Source organism: Sus scrofa, chromosome X (genome assembly GCF_000003025.6).
Source record: "Sus scrofa isolate TJ Tabasco breed Duroc chromosome X, Sscrofa11.1, whole genome shotgun sequence".
NCBI classification, from domain to species: domain Eukaryota; kingdom Metazoa; phylum Chordata; class Mammalia; order Artiodactyla; family Suidae; genus Sus; species Sus scrofa.
Genome location: NC_010461.5, coordinates 122338899 through 122357663, shown reverse-complemented (window position 1 = coordinate 122357663; position 18765 = coordinate 122338899). Strand labels below are relative to the sequence as shown.

At 48.8% G+C, this 18765-nt stretch overlaps 1 protein-coding gene across 12 annotated transcripts in view; it reads right to left on the bottom strand.

Moving 5' to 3' along the window:
* Positions 1 to 18765, bottom strand: part of MTM1 (myotubularin 1) — a 92399-nt gene that overhangs the window by 21639 nt on the left and 51995 nt on the right. For all 12 annotated transcript variants that reach the window (XM_003135463.6, XM_021080840.1, XM_021080841.1 and 9 more), the window contains 3 exons: positions 8995 to 9078; positions 6212 to 6361; positions 3531 to 3719 (listed from right to left, as the gene is read on the bottom strand). In XM_003135463.6, the coding sequence (XP_003135511.2) occupies positions 3531 to 3719; positions 6212 to 6361; positions 8995 to 9078 (423 nt within the window). The remainder of the gene's footprint in view (positions 1 to 3530; positions 3720 to 6211; positions 6362 to 8994; positions 9079 to 18765) is intronic.

Genomic DNA, 18765 nt, shown 5'->3' with positions numbered 1-18765 from the left:
GAATTTAAGTCATCTGACTTCAAAGCCGGACCCTTTCCTAGTGCCCCGCGACTGTGTGTGTGCCATGCAAACACCAGGGACAGCACGGGACAGGGCCCTCAAAGGACAAAAGGGTTCAAGAGGAGACGAGCCAGCCGCCACCTGCCACAGTGCCTACAAGCATCAACCCACCAGGGCGGCATCGCTTCCCCTTCACGGCGTCGTGAAGGTGCCTGTTTTCCACGAAGACAAAAAGAAATGCTTCTGGCTGCGTTCTGCTGACTGTTTCAAAATGCCATGCAGCATGCGGCCGCTGGCTCTTGAGGAAAAAGAGAAATAATTTAGGGACGTGGGAAGAAAGCCGGCTGGAAGGAAGAGATGCAAGTTCACATCGCAAAAACACAGGACTGTGTAAACTCGCCAGCAAAGGTGAGGAAACCGCCGGAGCCAAGCTGCACTAACTTGGGAGTGCCCGCGGGAGGGGGACGGGGCGCGCCAGGCGGCGTGCCAGGCAGGCCACTGTCACGGAAGGCCTCTTCTCCTTTTCTTTTCAATAACAGAAGGAATATAAACTTGCACTGCAGCTCGGGACAGAAGGGCCTACATATCCTATAGCTTTTTCCGGGGTTCGTCGCCATGGAGGCGTTTGCTGCCATCCAAGTAAGGCTGCCACTTGAACTTCAAACCTGGAGACCCATGTACGAGCCAGAGAGGCCTTGGTCTCCAGACTCTAGGTGGGGAACTGTGTTTTGTTTAGACAGAAATGTGGTTTTTTGTTTTGTTTTGTTTTGTCTTTTTGCCATTTCTTGGGCCGCTCCTGCAGCATATGGAGGTTCCCAGGCTAGGGGTCGAATCGGAGCTGTAGCCACCGGCCTACACCAGAGCCACAGCAACGCGGGATCCGAGCCGCATCTGCGACCTACACCACAGCTCACGGCAACACCGGATCATTAACCCACTGAGCAAGGGCAGGGACCGAACCCGCCACCTCATGGTTCCTCGTCAGATTCGTTAACCACTGTGCCACGACGGGAACTCCAGAAATGTGTTCTTAAAGCTTTGTTACAAATAGACATTCACTTTGTTGTTTATAAATAGTGATCAGCTAATGACAACCTACACGAATGGGCCACATCCCCCCCGCCCTGGCTGTCCCTGCCTCAGGGAGTAACACCTTGCAGCTCCCAGCAGAGGTCACAGCAGAGGTGCGCCTATGCACCTGGCAGTCACTCCTGTCAACTGCAGGCACCAGGCCTGGGAGTCCACAGCGAGGCTCTAACGCAACAACACGCGCCACTCTCCCACAGACACACGACCCGCTTCTCTGTACATGTGGTTTGCAAACCGTGATTTTCAAAGACACTCTCAGTGCTGGACTTTCTCCCATAAACAACTGAAGATGACATGTGAAAAAATTAATCACTCACTGCCAAAGTTTCTGCCAAAAACAGACACCAACAGTGCCACTTTACTTCCTCACAGGGTTCTGGATTGTATCTACCTCTGGGTTTTGTTTGTCTGTTTGTTTAACTTAAAATGGTGCATCGTTGCTTATTGACATCTAGGTTGTAAATTTCTCAACCCTCGCAATGGCAGAACAATTAATTAGGTCCAAAGAGAACAGAAGTCAGAAGGGTAAAAATCAATTAGTCAAGCACAGACCGAGTTTCCAAAAGTGCAGATTCTCTGGCTCTGGTTAGTTCTGAAGTTTTCCTCAACAAAAAAGAACCACACAGGTTACGGAGCATGACGACACACACAGCCTGTTGCTATGGAGACACAGGCGCGGGAGGAGGAGAACCTGAGTGTGGTTTGTAAAGAATGATGCACGGATCTTTCGAGCCTAGTTTTTTTCCCTTAATTTCTTCCTTCCCTTCATTCCCAAGTGGACTAGAAACACAGGCATATTTCCTGACTGTTAAAAAGACATTCAAGAATCCTAATGCGGTAACAATGGTTGGCTTTAGAGTTAATACAATAAAATTATTTGAGACATTTTGTATTTTTAAAAATATTCTAACGACCTCACTTTAATATTACTGCATATCGATGTCAGGCTAAATGTACACATGGAAACACCAAATTTTCACATGGGGAGGAAAATAACTATATAAAGGTAAGTAAGGATAATCCAATAAGAGTCACATTTAGTTTCCTAATGTTTTACTTATAATTTCTAATTTATTTATCTATTTTATGTCCTGATTGCCTTGCAGGTCATTTCAAAATCATTTTCATTAGCTAAACCCAAACCAACTGTCCTAACAAACAGCTGGTCCAGGAGCACACGAGGGGCAGAGGGGCTCCCCAGGAGGAAATGTCTAAGGCACACAATCTGGGTGCAAATAATTTCAAGTGGAGCCCCCCGCCCCCCCCCCCCGCGTTAGACAGGCGTCACAGGATCCATTTAGGAAGCCAGCTCATCTATCCGAGCTGCTCGAAGACTTGTTTTGCTTTCAGATTCTGGTCTTGTGCTCTGAATAATTGAAGATGCAGATAAATGACCTCGGGATACGCAAAATATTGGAGATGATGAAATCTAAGCCCAGGGCTGATGAGAAACCATCCATCTGAAAGGTGGGGTGGGGCCAGGCCCACCGCGGGCACTTGGAAGCGACAGCTGGCAATGCAGCCATGGGAAAAGGAAAAAACCCCACAAAGGTGAAACTGAACATCGAAAGCATTTGTGAACCCGGGGCCATGCAGTGCGGGGGCTCCTGCAGGCCACCCCGCCTTGTCGCTCCCGGGGAGGGCACGCGGCAGACAGACTCTGCCTCCAAGGCCGAGGAGACTCCTGAGACAGATTTCTTTGAAAACGTTCACATCGTGTGTGGGACTGTCCCATTCACGTACAGGGATCCACCCACGTCTTGGATTGTCTTACATGGGAACACGCATGTCTGAGTACAGTGAAGAGACTGCTTTGATAAAGCTACACCTTTCGGATTTTCACAATTACAGCTTCCTGCGACTCCCCGCAGGTGCCTGACAGGTGCATACGTGAGGATGGCTGTCGTCTGCCTGGAGAGCTCCGGAGAGCGCCCGACTCTCGCCCGAGACCCTGCAGCCCCACACCGGCCTGACCCACCTAGGCTTACTCCCATTTGCTTTAACGTCATCCACTTTCCAGATTCGTTCTGTGCTTCCAACCACGGTCCACCTCAGTGAACGTGTTCTCTGGTTTAAGCCCACGTGCCGACACGCCACGGCAGCAACCTGCACGCGGTGTGCGAGGCAAGCTGCTGCCACGTTATTAAATACACTCACCTTGGAGTTCCCGCCGTGGCTCAGGGGGTAATGAATCCGACTAGTACCCATGAGGATGCGAGTGTGATCCCTGGCCTCGCTCCGTGGGTCAAGGACCCGGCATGGCCATGAGCTGTGGTGTAGGTCGCAGACACGGCTGAGACCTGGCGTGGCTGTGGCTGTGACATAGGCTGGCAGCTACAGCTCCAATTTGAGCCCTGGCCTGGGAATCTCCAGATGTCGCAAGTGCGGCCCTCAAAAGACAGACAGACAAAAAAAGAAAAATAAAAAATAAATACGCTCACCTTGTTGGCCACTGCATTCACATTGGGTCTGGCGTCATAGATCGTGAGTTTATTAACTTGTCTGTTAGTCTCCCTGATGACGTCGAGATATTTCTCATCATCTTTATTTCGTTTCCCACTCATACCGACAAGAGGCTGACTGCAACGCACGATGACCGTCTTGTTTTCTGGGTGAATCCACGACAGCACCTACAGGTGGTTCAGAAATTTTAAGCACTCAAGGAAAAAAAAAAAAAAATCTCCAAGCAATGAAAACTGCACTAAAAAGAGAACACTAACAGTCATGAATGAAGTGAATCTGATTTCGCCGGAACGCCCAGGAAATGCTATGCTCCTGAGTTGTTTTGCCTCCCCCCTGCTTGTTCTTTGGGCATCTCCACTACCTTCCTGAAAAAGCTGCCCATTTCACCATGTCAGCCACCACGAACCAGCTTTGCAAGTATATGCTAGTCTATTAGGCTAATTCTTAGGGAAGTTCTTATGTAGAAGCCCTAGATAACGAAGGATGTACACAAAGATGCAGCTACCAAACGAGGTTTATCACAGCACCATGTGCAGCAGCCAAAGATTAAAAAGGAACCAAGACGTCTCATGAGAGAAAACTGACTGACTCCGTCACGGCACGTCCACACACTGGCACGGGAGCAGATCGTCATCGGCATGGAAAGTTCTTTCCAAGATAACACTGCGTACACAAGGCGGACTGAGACATAAATCACAGAGTCGTTTCATTTTTTTCCAAATGAAAATGCCTGCAGAGAAGGAAGTCTGGAAGGACCCAGAACAAAATGTCAAATGGGCTTCTCACTAGGTGGCAGGCTCCTTTACACTTAGCAGTATGTTGTAAAATGTCTACAAGAAACATGTATTCCTTATGTGTTAAAGACTTTCATAATGCTGAAATCAACCTGCTTGAGAACAAAAGACATATCCACTAATGGGGATATTAATACATGTGGATTATTCTCTTATTCGGTTATATTTCAGAATAGTGTGCCTTCATTTATGTATAACGTAACAAGACTGCTTACGCATCAATTCTTTTTGTCTTCTTCTTTCTTTGTTTGGTCACGCCCACAGCCTGTGGCAGTTCCCAGGCCAGGGATGAAACCCACGCCACAGCAGTGCCAACGCTGGATCCTGAACCTGCTGCACCACACAGGAAGTTTTCTTTCTGTATTTTTAGTATGCTTTTTTTTTTTTTTTCATCTTTGGCCACCCCCTCAGCATATGGAGTTCCCGGGCCAGGGATCAGACCTGAGCTGGAGTCTTGATTTAAGCCAAAGCTGTGGCAACGCTGGATTCTTAACCCACTGCACCAGGCTGGGTATTGAACCTATATCCCAGCACTTCCAAGACACCGCCAATCCTGTTGTGCCATAGTGGGAGCGCCAATGTGTGTGTGTTTAAAGTACTGAATATCAAATATTAATGATTTCCTATTAAAAGCAAATACGTGTCCTGGGTTATAGCCCAGTTGGGTGGTCAGAAGGCATATCAGATAGAGAGGTGGTGGACAGCTTAGCCTTAGGATTTTTAGGAAAAATAAATGCAAACTGGTGGCCATTGCAAAGGAAGAAGGCTCAACAAAATGGCCAGGGGAAAAGCTAAGCACTCTATTTGCACTCCACACCGGCCCAGCCCCGTTCTCCTGTGGGCCGGACACCTGGCCGGGGGCGGGGGCGGGGGGGGGGGGCGGAATCCTGCGGCGACGGCACAGAAAAGTATGTCCAACAGAGCACAAGAGGAGTGAACCAGTAACTCCAGCTTCATCAGCAGGGCGTCCCAGCGAACCGAGCTAAGGAACATAGTTTCAAGTGTAAGACCCATCGTGAAGACCCAGCGAAGCAAGTGCATTTGCAAAGTCAGAGCGCGCACTGTGTGGACAGGATACAAAAGTTTCACACAAATTTCCTTTTAAGGACAAAAATGCCTAGACTTGGGAGTTAAAGGGACGTGACATTAAATCTTCATTTCTTCAACCCTTGTTTTTCAAAAACAAAACCCGAACACAACACAACGCTGTGCTTATTATGACATGGCCTGAAAATTAACAGAGGGGAAAAATTCTCTAGATTTTTAGTCAATAAAATTTATGGACACAGAGTAGACAGTGTGACTCGTACATGAATATTTAAGAACCAAAGACAACTTTACGAACTAGGTCCAACGATACCGTGAGTGGACTGTTTGGAATAATGTGCGCTTGACTCTAGGTTACGAAGGGTATTCAGCGGCTCACAGATGTGGTGAGCATAAATAAATCCTAATAAAGCCTCAAGGAAAAGCCTCTGCTTCTTTGCTCTGTCACCCAGGCTGCTGCGCTGCTCCCAGCATAACTCAACGGACACTTTCCGAGAGGCTGACACATGCAGTGACTGTGCCGCAAAGACGAGGCCACTGAGACCCCTCCTGCCCCCTTCCTTCCCACCCAGCGCTCCCTGTAGCCTCTCGTGGGTTAAGAATTCCTTGAGGTCCCTGTCTGTCCTTGACTGCGAGCTGCTGGAAGGCAGGCGGCGTCTTACTTCTTTTCCCATTTGGCCTGCTCTGCGCTCACCAGGCACCTGATCATTATTCATGGGATGGAAACGCCGAGCAAGGGTGTTTCTGTGAGTCACCTGACTGCCGTCCCCATGGAAGAAAAGGCGCTCTTTACGAAGAACGCAGCTTGCAGTACTCACTGGGATTCGATTCCGGGACCGGAACGTCGCAACTCTCCTGAGATCTTCATCTGCGGCGCGGTACGGCACCACCAGGAGAGCGGGGTAGGTGTCACAGAGCTCGTAGCACTTGTTAATAAAGGTGATCCTCCAGTGGTGGTTGGGCAAGCCCTGCGGGAAGGAAGGCGCGGCGTGAGCACGGACGACGTCCTCTCGGGGTCTGGCCGGGGCCGGCGCGCCCGGCTTCCTTTCGCACAATGCGGCCCTGCCCCCGACGGCGGGGCAGTGGGCGTCTAGGCGTTTCTAACAAGGGAGCCACATCGGTCATCCAGAGCACGTAAGAACGCAAGACAGAACACTGCTGGGCTCCGTAACTCTAAACTCCCGTGAGTAAATCAGAGTCTCCTGGATCTGAGATCCTCCTCGGTGTCACGTCCAACTTTCCTTTGCCCTGCGCCCAACAAAGGGAAAGCCAAGTTTATCCCCTACCTGTGCACCCCCCACCCTAAAGAAAAGAATATCGTGTAAGCTTAATCTGTGTCTACGTGAGGGTAGAAGAGACATCAGGCACCTTCCACTCCCTACTCAAAACAGAGTGAATGCTTCAGCCGCTCCAGTGTGGAAAGAAGCGAAGCTTCTGCAGTCACGGCGGGGGTGGGCGGAGGAAGGAAAACCCCTCTGGGGAGGCTCCTTTCTTTTTTTGGCCATGCTCATGGCATGGAGAAGTCCCCGGGCCAGGGACGGAACCCGAATCACAGCAGTGACCCCAGCCACGGCAGTGGATCCTTAACCACTAGGCCACCAGGGAACTCCTCACTTCGCCCCCTCCTAAGGGTTTTTTCAATGAAGTGGTTGGGTCTCTTTAGGTCTGGCCCTACAGAGCACAGACCAGCTGAGTCTGATGCTGCGTCCAATTAGGGGGTTATCAGTCCCGTCAGAAAAGGTGTAAGAAGAAAGATGGGGGAGTTCCCACTGGGGCTCAGCAGTAATGAACCTGACTAGTATCCATGAGGATTCGGGTTCAATCCCTGGCCTCGCTCAGTGGGTTAAGGATCCGGCATTGCCATAAGCTGCTGTGTAGGTCATAGCCTGGGCATTTCCATATGCTGCAGGTGCAGCCCTAAAAAGACAAAAAAGGAAAAGAAAAAAGATGGGACATCATGGCTATCTAGAGCAAAATACCCTCAAAGGTTCATATATGCCTGCAGTCCTAAAAACGGGAACTGTTTTGCTTCAAGCTACAAGCTCTGACCTAAAGAAATAAGCCTTCATCTTGTCATTAGATTCCAAAAATAAGGTAAATATTTGAATACGTAATGTCACCGAGGTCTCCAAAACATGCAAAATGTTTTAATGGTCCTTGTGCCGACCCAGAACAGAGGTCAAAGGCGAGATAGCCCTATGATAAATCATAATGGAAAAGAGTATTTGAAAAAGTATGCATATATACATATAACTGAATCGCTTTGCTGTGCAGCAGAAGCTAACACAACATTGTAAATCAACTAGACTTCGATAGAAGGAACAAAAAAGAACTTACTGCCCACGGGGGGGGGGGGGAGGAGAGAAATGGGAGGTATACGCAGCTTTTGAAAACTCAACAGTCTAAAGCTGATTTCTGGAAGCAGCAGGGCAGACTACCTCACACGTGTGCTCTAGGGGGAAACTCTCACAGCCCGGTGTTCTGAACACACAAGCCGCTCATCAAGGCTAAACAGGGAACCCAATCCAGGCGCCTGGTAGCGGAGGCGGTGGCTAGAAGGTTCTTCTCAAGTTGAGGGTTCTGCGATTTTACTTCACATTCACTGCCTTGATTGGATTCTTAAACCTTTCAACAAAACTTCCTGATTATTATTATTATTATTATTTTTTTTTGTCTTTTTGTCTTTTGTTGTTGTTGTTGCTATTTCTTGGGCCGCTCCCGCGGCATATGGAGGTTCCCAGGATAGGGGTTGAATCGGAGCTGGAGCCACAGGCCTACGCCAGGGCCACAGCAACGCAGGATCCGAGCCGCGTCTGCAACCTACACCACAGCTCACGGCCATGCCGGATCGTTAACCCACTGAGCAAGGGCAGGGACCGAACCCGCAACCTCATGGTTCCTAGTCGGATTCGTTAACCACTGCGCCACGATGGGAACTCAAAAACTTCCTGATTATTTTAAAAGCTCTGCCGAATGAGGATTCTGAAGTCTCATCATGAAACTCCCAGCTGTCCCCTGATTCGATTATGGCAGAGGTCGAAGTGTGGGTACTGGTCTCTAACAGGCAGATCTCCGGAATGCCACCAGGGACCTTCGCTCCCGAACAGCAACACCCTACCAAAGTCTCCTGTTTCGTCAGGGCCCACGAACACGCACGCGGGTGAAGTTGACAGCCGTCAGAGCTTTCTCAGAAGCGTCATCATTACAGGAAGAACAGTTCTAATTCATTGGAATCCATGAACTGAGATGAACATAACTAAAATCTACCAGTACATAAACACCTAGTGACATCAACTCCTAAGTAGTGAGGTGTAGAAATTTGGCTTTTGTAGACTCTGCATATTTGATTCATTTCAGGAACAACCCCAAACTGATGTTCTCCAAGTAGGGGAAGGAAACAAAACTTAGCCATGGAGCCTTCGAGGCAGCTTGAACATGGCTGTGGAAGGAGCTTAAACAGACAGACTAAGCCATTTGATAGCGCTGCCGTGAAACACAGACTTAGCAAGGGTGTTGCTGCTTCGCAAAGAGCATGACCAATGGCCCACCATCACCACGCAGGTTCGAGATGCACCACATCTCACAGGATCTACTGACTCACCTGCCTTCTGTATTCTTCAACTGGGTTATAAACTGTCCATCCGTCCACATTAAACTTCTCTTCATTTAAAAATGCAAACATTGGCTAGAAAAGGTAAAAACAAAAACAAACAAACAAAAAACATCGAGTTCAGTGTAGAGGAACTAAGAAGCTACTAACACTACATCCTTTGATTTCTCACCAGACTCTCCTACCATGAAATCACAACCCAAACCGAGAATTTCAAGAGATAAACAACAGTGGAAAATTCAGACTAGAGTTTCACCACCTTCTATCTTAATTAATAATTACTTTTGAGATCTCAATTTTCTATGGCTACAGGCATCTCCTTTGGTGTTTATTTTTAATGCTATTGCACAAAAATCCGATTTCCGGACCCCAAAGTACCTATCAATTTTAAACAGTGTGAGCAATCAATCAGATAAAAGACACTAAAAAAGAAAATTCAGCAATGATTATTAAACAGTACAACTGTCTCGAAAGGGACCGAGGATGTGTTACTCTATTAAGAAGGTGACAGAACGTTAGGAAAAATCTTTTTTTTTGTCTTTTGTTTTTTTTTTTAGGGCCGCACCCACAGCACATGGAGGTTCCCAGGCTAGGGGTCTAATTGGAACTGTTGCTGCCGGTCTACACCACAGCCACAGCCAACACAGGATCTGAGCTACATCTGCAACCTACACCACAGCTCATGGCCGATGGATCCTCTGAGTGAGGCCGCGGTCGAACCCGTAACCTCATGGTTCCTACTAGTCGGATTCGTTTCCACTGCGCCAGGACGGGAACTTCAGGAAAATTCTTAATTAACTGTTCTCTGTGAATTCGGAATCGATGCTGCTGATCTCTGAAATGACAAGCCTCGGACCTCTCATCTCTTCTCTGTGCTCGCTCGCGAGGTGATACTGATGAATTTCATGACTTCAAATGCCATCTGTATCCTGGTGGCTCCTGAGTATCTATCACTCCGCAGCGCCTACGGCGATCCCCAGACGTGGCAACACAAGCGACCACCGCACAGTTGCAGATGGCCTCGGAGGGACTGCGCCGACCCGACCTTGCCCTCCCACAGCCACCCCACCCTTGTCGTTGACTGAACCCCACGCCCTGGCATTACCCCCATCCCCTCACGGCCACCACCTGGCCTAAGGCTCTACCACCTCCACTTGGATGGTTACAATAACACCTCCTGAGCAGTCCCCGGCTTTCCGCTCTCCCTCGAAAAGTCAAGAGTGACAGTGTCAACAACCTAAGTCGGGTCAAATCCTCTCCCTGTCCTGTGGCTTTCCATCTCCCTCCGAGTAAAAGCAGAAGTCCTTCCGATGGCCTATGGCCGTCACCACCCAGCCACATCCTGGGCCACACCTGCGCTTCCTCCCGCTCAATCCGCTCCAGGACGCGGGCCTTCGGCGCTGCTCCGTCGAAGCGGCAAGCGCACACCCATCTCAGGGCCTTGGCACCTGCTCTTCCAGCTGGGTTCCTCCCTTCCTGCTTTCACCCCTCTACTCAAATGCGACCTCGATCAAAGAGGCTTTACGGGGCACCTACAGGAAAACACCGCTCTCCTGCCCACTTCATTTCCATTGGTCACGACCACGTGACATATCACATACTTTCTTGTCTGTTACTGTCGGGCCCCGCTGTCCCCTCCTCTAGACCACAAGCTCCATGGAGGCAGACGCTTGCTAACCTCCCACCCTGGATCCCCAGTACCCCGCACAGTGTCTGGCCCACATCAGTGGAACACACCTCTGCTGACCCAATGGAGACGGGACGCCTCACGCAGCCCTGGCACAAACGCTTTTCCTCCAGGTACCTCCCTCCCGCCCGTTTGCCTGCCATCAGCCTGTGATCTCGAATGCCAGTGTTCCCCCGACCCCTACATGACAGAGAATTTCGGGGAAACCATTGCTGAACAGTAGTGGGTTTCTGTATTTAAGTGGCAAGTGGTTTAAAGTGAAAGCTCATCCAGAGTATGCTCTCTGGACCGTCTTCTTGAACTTTCCAAAACATACAGCACCCCCAGCAAGTCTCAACTCTAGCAGCACTGGGCCCGAGTGCTGTCTATTCTGCGACGGCACAGGAGCAATGACGTGGGCCTAGCTAAGCAATTGCCGCAGGCTTTAGGCTGATACTGAATCCACAGCAATACCCGATTATTCAGAACCACCACGGAAAACAAGCGAATTCTGTTCACTGAAGTTTAGCTCAAAGACAGGGACTTTTGGTGAAAAGAGCATCTGTGGACCGTGTCCGAGCATCCTTCTGGTGCCCTCTGAGCACCGGATACTGTGCCAGGCAGTACCAGGCCCGGGGAACTACTCAATACTGCGGAATGCTGCGCTGGTGACATACGTGCAGATGACAGAAGGCTGTACTCGCTTTAGAAGAAAACCTAGAACTTGCTTTCTTGAAATAATTTCCTGATCCCAACATGGTTTTGGCTCATTTTTGGTTTTTAGATATTGGCATCTTTCCCAAGAAGCCAAGTAAATATGGTGGCCTTTTAAAAAGAAAGAATAAGACTGCTAACTTGAAAGGCCGTCCACAGCTTTCTCTCCAGAAAAATCATCACGTGTATTACTGCCACCTGCGTCCTTCCTTGGAGTCGCCGGCAGCATCTGCGAGGTAACATACCGCCTCTCGAGCATGAATAATAAAGCGACTCCTTCTTTGCTTCAGATGCTCTCTTCCATCTTAAGTTAAAATTACTGGTAAGCATAATGTAAGGATACGAAATTGTTGTCATCCGAAGATGAAGTGCTACAGTCCACACCAAAATTCTCTCTATAATCTCTTTAACATCTGATACAAGTGAGATGAAAGCATTGTCATTAGCAAGGGAAAGATACAGTGTCCTCAAGGCATCGACCTATCAGGCGGCCCTTCTCAGGCAACTGTTCTGGAATGACGCCTGACCTTCTGAGGGATGTTCAGATATATAGGACGAGTCAGGGACTGGCATCCTTCATCCCTGAAACGTGCCCATGTGAAGTCTATGACGGACGGGGCTCCCGGGGGACTCTTGATGCTGAGAGCCAGACTTGGACCTCAAACAGTTCAGGGAAATTTACGAATCACATAACAGCCAGATAGTTCTTGTCATGAAATACAAGCGATGCACTGAACACTGAACTGGAGCTTAGGGTGGAAAAGATCAGGTGCTCAAAGCAATATTTTTTTTTTGTCCTTTTTTTTTTTTTTTTTTTTTTTTTGGCCATTTCTTGGGCCGCTCCCAAGGTTCCCAGGCTAGGGGTCAAATCGGAGCTGTAGCCGCCAGCCTACGCCAGAGCCACAGCAACACAGGATCCAAGCAGCATCTGCGACCTACACCACAGCTCACGGCAACGCCAGATCCTTAACCCACTGAGGGAGGCCAGGGATTGAACCCGCAACCTCATGGTTCCTAGTCAGATTCGTTAACCACTGAGCCACGACAGGAACTCCTCAAAGCAATATTTTAACCCTCTAAATAAATGAGTTTACAGTGACAAGAACACATTTGGTCTTTAAAAGCATTACTTGTTAGCTCTGAGAGAAAGGCAAACACAACGTGAACAGGAAGCTGTTAAAGCCTCAGCGCTGCCGAGGCAAGTGCTCTATGGGAACCAATGCTCTTTTCTAAAGTTGAATATACAGGACTTACTGCCCAGACATTTTCATTTTTCCCTTTTTTCTCCTGAAAGATTCAGAGAAGAAAACAAGACTTACAGCACAGGCTCTCAGCAGAGTAACATAAAGGTGGATTACTACCAAAAAATTAAAAAAAATACGAAGCATTAAAGCAAAGGACAACAAAGCCCACTCATCCCTGTGCCTCACGATTAACGAGGACCAAATCCCCGACGAGCAGGTACCTGCTACAAGGCGAGTTACGGCTCCTGCCTGAAGGTCTGTTAGCACCTAAAGTTAGCGGGTTACATGTCTTGAGATTTTTGGCTGCCCTTTACTTTCTCTTCTCGATGCGCAGTTTTCCGTCTCCTAGTGATCTCACTTCCTGGCCTGTGCGAAACCCAAGAAGGATTCGCTCCGAGCTCAGCAGAGTCTGGGGCAGAGACGGGTTTGGCCGGAGGTCAGCTTTCAGGGGCGCTTCCTTCCAGGAGCCCTCCAGGGTTTTCTTCTTGGACCTGGGTCCTCCCCCGCCTCTGCCTCAGGACAAGGGGGTGGGGGTGCTTCCTTAACATGCCAGCCAGTGCCTGTGACCCCCCCCCCCGGCAGGACCGGACCCTCTCGGGGCCATGGAATAGACCGGACACACAGGGATCTTGCCTAGGGCGGCTGTGTGGTGAAGCTATTTGGGGGGGGGGGCTGCTTTACTTTTTTTCTTTTTAAAAGTTATTTTGAAATAAGGATAGATTTACAAGAAGTTGCAAAACAAATGTACAGGGAAGGCCTATGCAGCCCCTGCTCAGCCTCCCCAGCGTGAGCACCCTGGAGAACCCAAGCGCCAAAGCAGCAAAGCCGGAACCTGACACCAGCAAACATCCACTCTCTGGCGCCCACCCCTGGCTTCAAGTGAGCAGGTCTTCCCTTATTTGGCTCTGTATTAATATTTGGGCATTTCACCAATTCAGATTCCTACTTGTCAAGAGATACCATGCATGGAGATTAAAAAAAAAAAAAAAAGCAATCATGTGCATTTTTCCAGGATTAAAAATAGCACAATGTAACATTTGAAAAATGTTAAAAGGACAAAGTTGAGATGAAAATCTCCGATTTCGCACCAGGGATAAAAACAGCTCTGACAAAGAGGATGTAACTTGTCATTTTAATTTAGCTACATTTATCACGTTGTGTCTTATGGGGGCACAACTCCGAAATGACAACAGATTTTAGCTTTCACTTAATTAGCCATTATTTCTAAATGACACCTAGATAAAGATGCACTGACTAGCTTTAAACGCCTCGAATGAATTTATTCTTATTTAATACAATCTATCAATATTGAGCGATTCATGAGCGCCTTTCTTGGACGAGGGAGAGTTGGATGTTTGAGCATCAGATTTATACAAATGAAGAGCATTCAAAAGGGAGACGGTTAAAGAAGAAAACAATTTTCACAGTATTCAGGGAAGTAAACTGATAAGCCATGTAGATTTAATGGTGCCTTCAGATGATGCTGTCACCACACAAAGGACACGATTTTTAGGAAAGCGGACCTTTTTATGAAGCAAACAAACTACATCTCTGAATATCTAGCCTTAAAATTTCAGGGGACCGGTCGCTAACTCATTCCTGATAAAATGCGGCAATGTTGGACCACAAATTTAAGTGAGCCTTTTTTTTCCTAATTTAACTTCTGAAATTGAAGATGTTCGTATTTTTTTTTTCTTCCTTTTTTGTATGTGTAAGTTCCTGGGCCAAGAATCAAACCTGCACCACAGCAGTGGCAAAGGGCTGGGTCCTTAGCCCACTGAGCCAACAGGGAACTCTGCCATTCGTCTTTTTAAAAGCTTCCATCTACCATTTAAGGGCACAGCCACGTAAAATGATCTCACTTTCATCTTTTAGGTTCCACTTAACTAAAACCCCTTTGTATAAGAAAAATAATGCTTTTACTAAAGTTAAGGGGGAAAAGTCTAAAATTTTAAGGAAGAACCAGAGGATGCTGAAACTCGGCAACGTTAATAATTCTTTTTTTTTTTTTTTTGGTCTTACTGTCTTTTAGGGCCACACCCGTGGCACATGGAGGTTCCCAGGCTAGGGGTCGAACGGGAACTACAGCTGCTGGCCTACACCACAGCCACACCAACGCCAGATCCTAGCCAAGTCTGTGACCTACACCACAGCTCTCAGCAACGGCGGATCCTTAACCCACTGAGCGAGGCCAGGGATTGAACCCGCGTCCCTATGGATGCTAGTCAGGTTTGTTAACTGCTGAGCCACGACGGGAACTCCGGAAAGTTACTAATTCTAAGGAACACCTTCGCGCTAGGTAGTGAGTCCATGCAAGGTAGTTGAGCCACTTTTCACACGAGTCGACACAGTCAATTCATACAACTGCATCAAGAGTAATTTAATCCAAAAATCTGACAAAAGCCTCGCAGGTTAAAAAGCAACTGGCCCATGGAGTTCCATTTACATTTCTGTTGGCCCTATTTCTACCACTTTTCCTGAGAAAATGGCTTTAATGTTGCCGAGCTACCCTTTACCTTCACGTGTACATGTACAATGCGTTTATTGGGGAAAGGACCACAGAAGCACATTTGAAATGTCAATGGAAATCATTTTAGAAAAAGAACATTCTTTACTACTACTTGTCCATAATCATCATCATTTAAAACTGACATTTCTCAGGGCTGCACCTCTTCTCGCTGTGATTCTCTCTCCTGGCAATTTGGGCCACGTCGCTGAAACGCTGCCTCTCCCCCGCTCCCCTCCTGCCTTCCCCAACTCAACCACCGGCCCCTCCACTGACCCGTTCACCCAGGCTAGAGTCTTCCCTGTCATCTCAGCCCCCCTATATCTGTCACTGAGCAAATTCTACTGATCTGATCTAGAACTTTCTCAAATCCATCCTCTCCTGTCCCTCTCCACTGCCCCACTTCAAGGACTCATTACCACACTCAGAGGTGACTTAAAAACACCGGTGGAAAAGGACTTCTGCCCTATTTACTCTAAATGCTGCAGCCCAAGCCATCTTTTTTCTTTTTCTTTTTTTGTCTTCTTAGGGCCGCACCCGCGACCTATGCAGGTTCCCAGGCTAGGGGTCGAATCGGAGCTGTAGCTGCCGGTCTACAACCACAGCCACAGCAACATGGGTTTCGAGCCACGTCTGCGACCTACACCACAGCTCACGCCAACGCCGGATCCTAAACCCACTGAGCGAGGCCAGGGATCGAACCCACGTCCTCACAGATGCTAGCTGGGTTCGTTAACCACCGAGCCACGTGGGTTAACTCCCAAGCCATCTTTTTGAAGCTGAAATGTCATCGCGTTACTTTCCTGCCTAAACCCCTCTAATGGCTCCCCTCACCTTTAAGAAACAAAGCTTCTCGGGGCACATCAGGCTCTGCAAGCTCTGGCCCAGCGCTGCCCCCGCACGTATGCCAGACTCTAACCCCCATGTGGCTCCAGCCTGGGCCCCGCCCCTTCAGTGTCACGGGCAGGTCCGCCTCTGCCTGGCAGCGCCCCTGCTCATTTCCCAGCACTGGCCCTTCCAGGGCGCCTTCCTCGACACCACCCCGACTCCCCCTCTCCCCACAGCCTGTGTGTCCGCATCTGCATCGTAGGCATGTGTTCATGCCACCAGGGAAAACTGTGCGCCTTGGGGACAGGGAGTGGGTGCCAGCTCCTGCTCCAGCGCCCGGCCATACTGCAGGCTTCCCCTAAATGCCTGTTGAGCAAAACTAGGGAGGAAGGGAATGCAAAAGGAGGAACAGGGGAGGCTCAAGGTTCAGATACGACATCCTCCCAGGTCTCAACAGCTACCAGCCGGTTATGGGGGCACGAAGAGCAACTGATGCCACAAACGAGACATTCAGCAATAAAGCCAAATACAGAGGGCAACTCAATGTGCAATAAAGGTGCTATTTCAAACCAGTGGATTAGTCATCCCTGGTGTTGCAACAAAAGGGAGAGAAAGGGTGGGCTCCCTATCTCACGCGGCAACCCCGGACACCCTCCAAACGGATCAAATGTTTCAATGTTTAAAAAGAAATCAGAAATAGCCCCACAGACACAGAAAACAAATTTGTGGTTACTAAAGGGGGAAAGGGGAAGGAAGGGATCAATTACGAGGCTGGGATTAACACACACACTACTAGATATAAAATAGAAAACCGGAGTTCCTGTTGTGGTGCAGCGGAAACGAATCCGACCAGGAACCATGAGGTTGCGGGTTCGATCCCTGGTCTTGCTCAGTGGGTTAAGGATCCGGTGTTGCTGTGGCTGTGGCGTAGACTGGCAGCTATAGCTCCAGTTAGACCCCTAGCCTGGGAACCTCCATATGTGGCGGGTGTGGCCGTAAAAAGTCAAAAAAACAAGACAAACAAACAAAACCCAAAAAACCCCAGAAAACCAACAAGGACCTACTATACAGCACAGAGAACTCAACTCAGTATTTTGTAATAACCTACAAGGAAAAGAATCTGAAAAAGAATATATATATATATATATATAAAATATACACATAGCTATGTGAATCACTGCGCTGTACACCTGAAACCAACATGACATTGTAATTAAGGTGTTAGAGGAACATGGGTTAATTTTTTTATGGGTCTGAGTGGGAAAGACCTTCCTACCTGGGATATAAAACCCGGAAGCTGTAAAAGCAAGTGCGTATTAGAGTCAACCTAGCAGGTCTGAGACTGCTCTCCTTAGAAAGGCCTGTGGCAGGAGTTCCTACTGCAGCTCAATGGGTTAAGGACTCGACTAGTATCTGTGAGGGTGTGGGTTCCATCCCCGGCCTTGCTCAGTGCGTTAAGGATCCGGTGTGGCCGTGGGCTGAGGTGCAGGTCACAGATGCAGTTCCGGTGTGCCACAGGCGCGCCCTTACAAAGACAAAGAAGAAGAGGAGGAAAGGCCTGTGGCATGGCTGGTCTTTGGCTGACATCCGGAAACCTGGATTTTGGGAGAGTGCCCACCAATCCCTACCCGAGGAGAGTGGTTTACGGTGCCTAAAATCTTTTTAAGAGCAATGTGTTTTAAGCTGAACCCCTGCTTTCCTTCTGGAAGCCTGGAAGTTTGGTACGTGCTAGGCAGAGGCTGCCCACAGGACCAGCACCCAATATAAACCCTGGGTGCTATGTCTCCAATGAGCTTCCTTGGTGAGTCCTGCTTCCCATGGGTTGTCAGAACTTGTTGTGTCCTGAGTGACTCCACTGGCAGCGAACTCTGGCCGTGTGCCCTGCTCCCCTCCCCCCCAACTTGGCTCCTTTTCCTTTTGCTGCTTCTGCTCTGTATCCTTTTGCTGGAGTAAACGAGACTTGTGAGTATGACTCTACGTTGAGTCCTCTGAATCCTCCTAGCCCATCAGTGAACTTGGGAGCGGCAGGAACCCTAGTCTCACACACGCATGCACAAAAATGGATAAGTTCTATGAAATAAGCGTTTTTAAAATTCTCCACAGCAAAAGCCACCTTAAGAAAAGTCAAAAGATAAATGGGAAAAATATTTGCAATGCATAGAGTTCCTACAATGAATAACAATAAAAAAGACCAAAATCCCAAAAGAAAATGGGCAGAAGCTGCAGAGAATGAAGAAGTATAAACCAAGAGAGATGCAGTTTCACTCTAATAGCTCCTCAATGGTTTATAAAAACCTCTGAAAAGAGGGGTGGCTGGAGTCAAACGACGGGGTGGTGGGAGAGGCTGGGGGCTCACAGGGTGTAGGAGCCACTTTCAAAAGAATCGTGCCCCCGAGTGCGAGGCTGATTGTGGGACAACGAGTGAGAGCTGCGTGGCTGTGGAGGACGTGCTTCGGGACACCGAAGGCAGCTCCAGGGACAGTCCGGCCACGCACATCCCGAGGCTGGGAGAGATTGAAAGAGAACAGAGGGCCACAGCTTGGAGGAGGCAGGAAGGAAGGAGACTGAAAAGCACGATTAGACCCTCAACTAGCCAAGTTTACTGTTTATTCAAAAAACAAAAAGAGAGACCCGGCCAGAAAAGAAAACGGAGCAGGAAGCCAGGCTTCAGTCAAAGGCCGCATCCAGGCGGAGCAGGGAGTGAGCGGGTGCGAGCTCGGCCCGGCCCGGCCTCCCATTTAAGCCCCAGCTGCAAAAGCGTTTTGCTTTTATCTACCAAATTTTGTACTCAGCCTAGAAAGTAA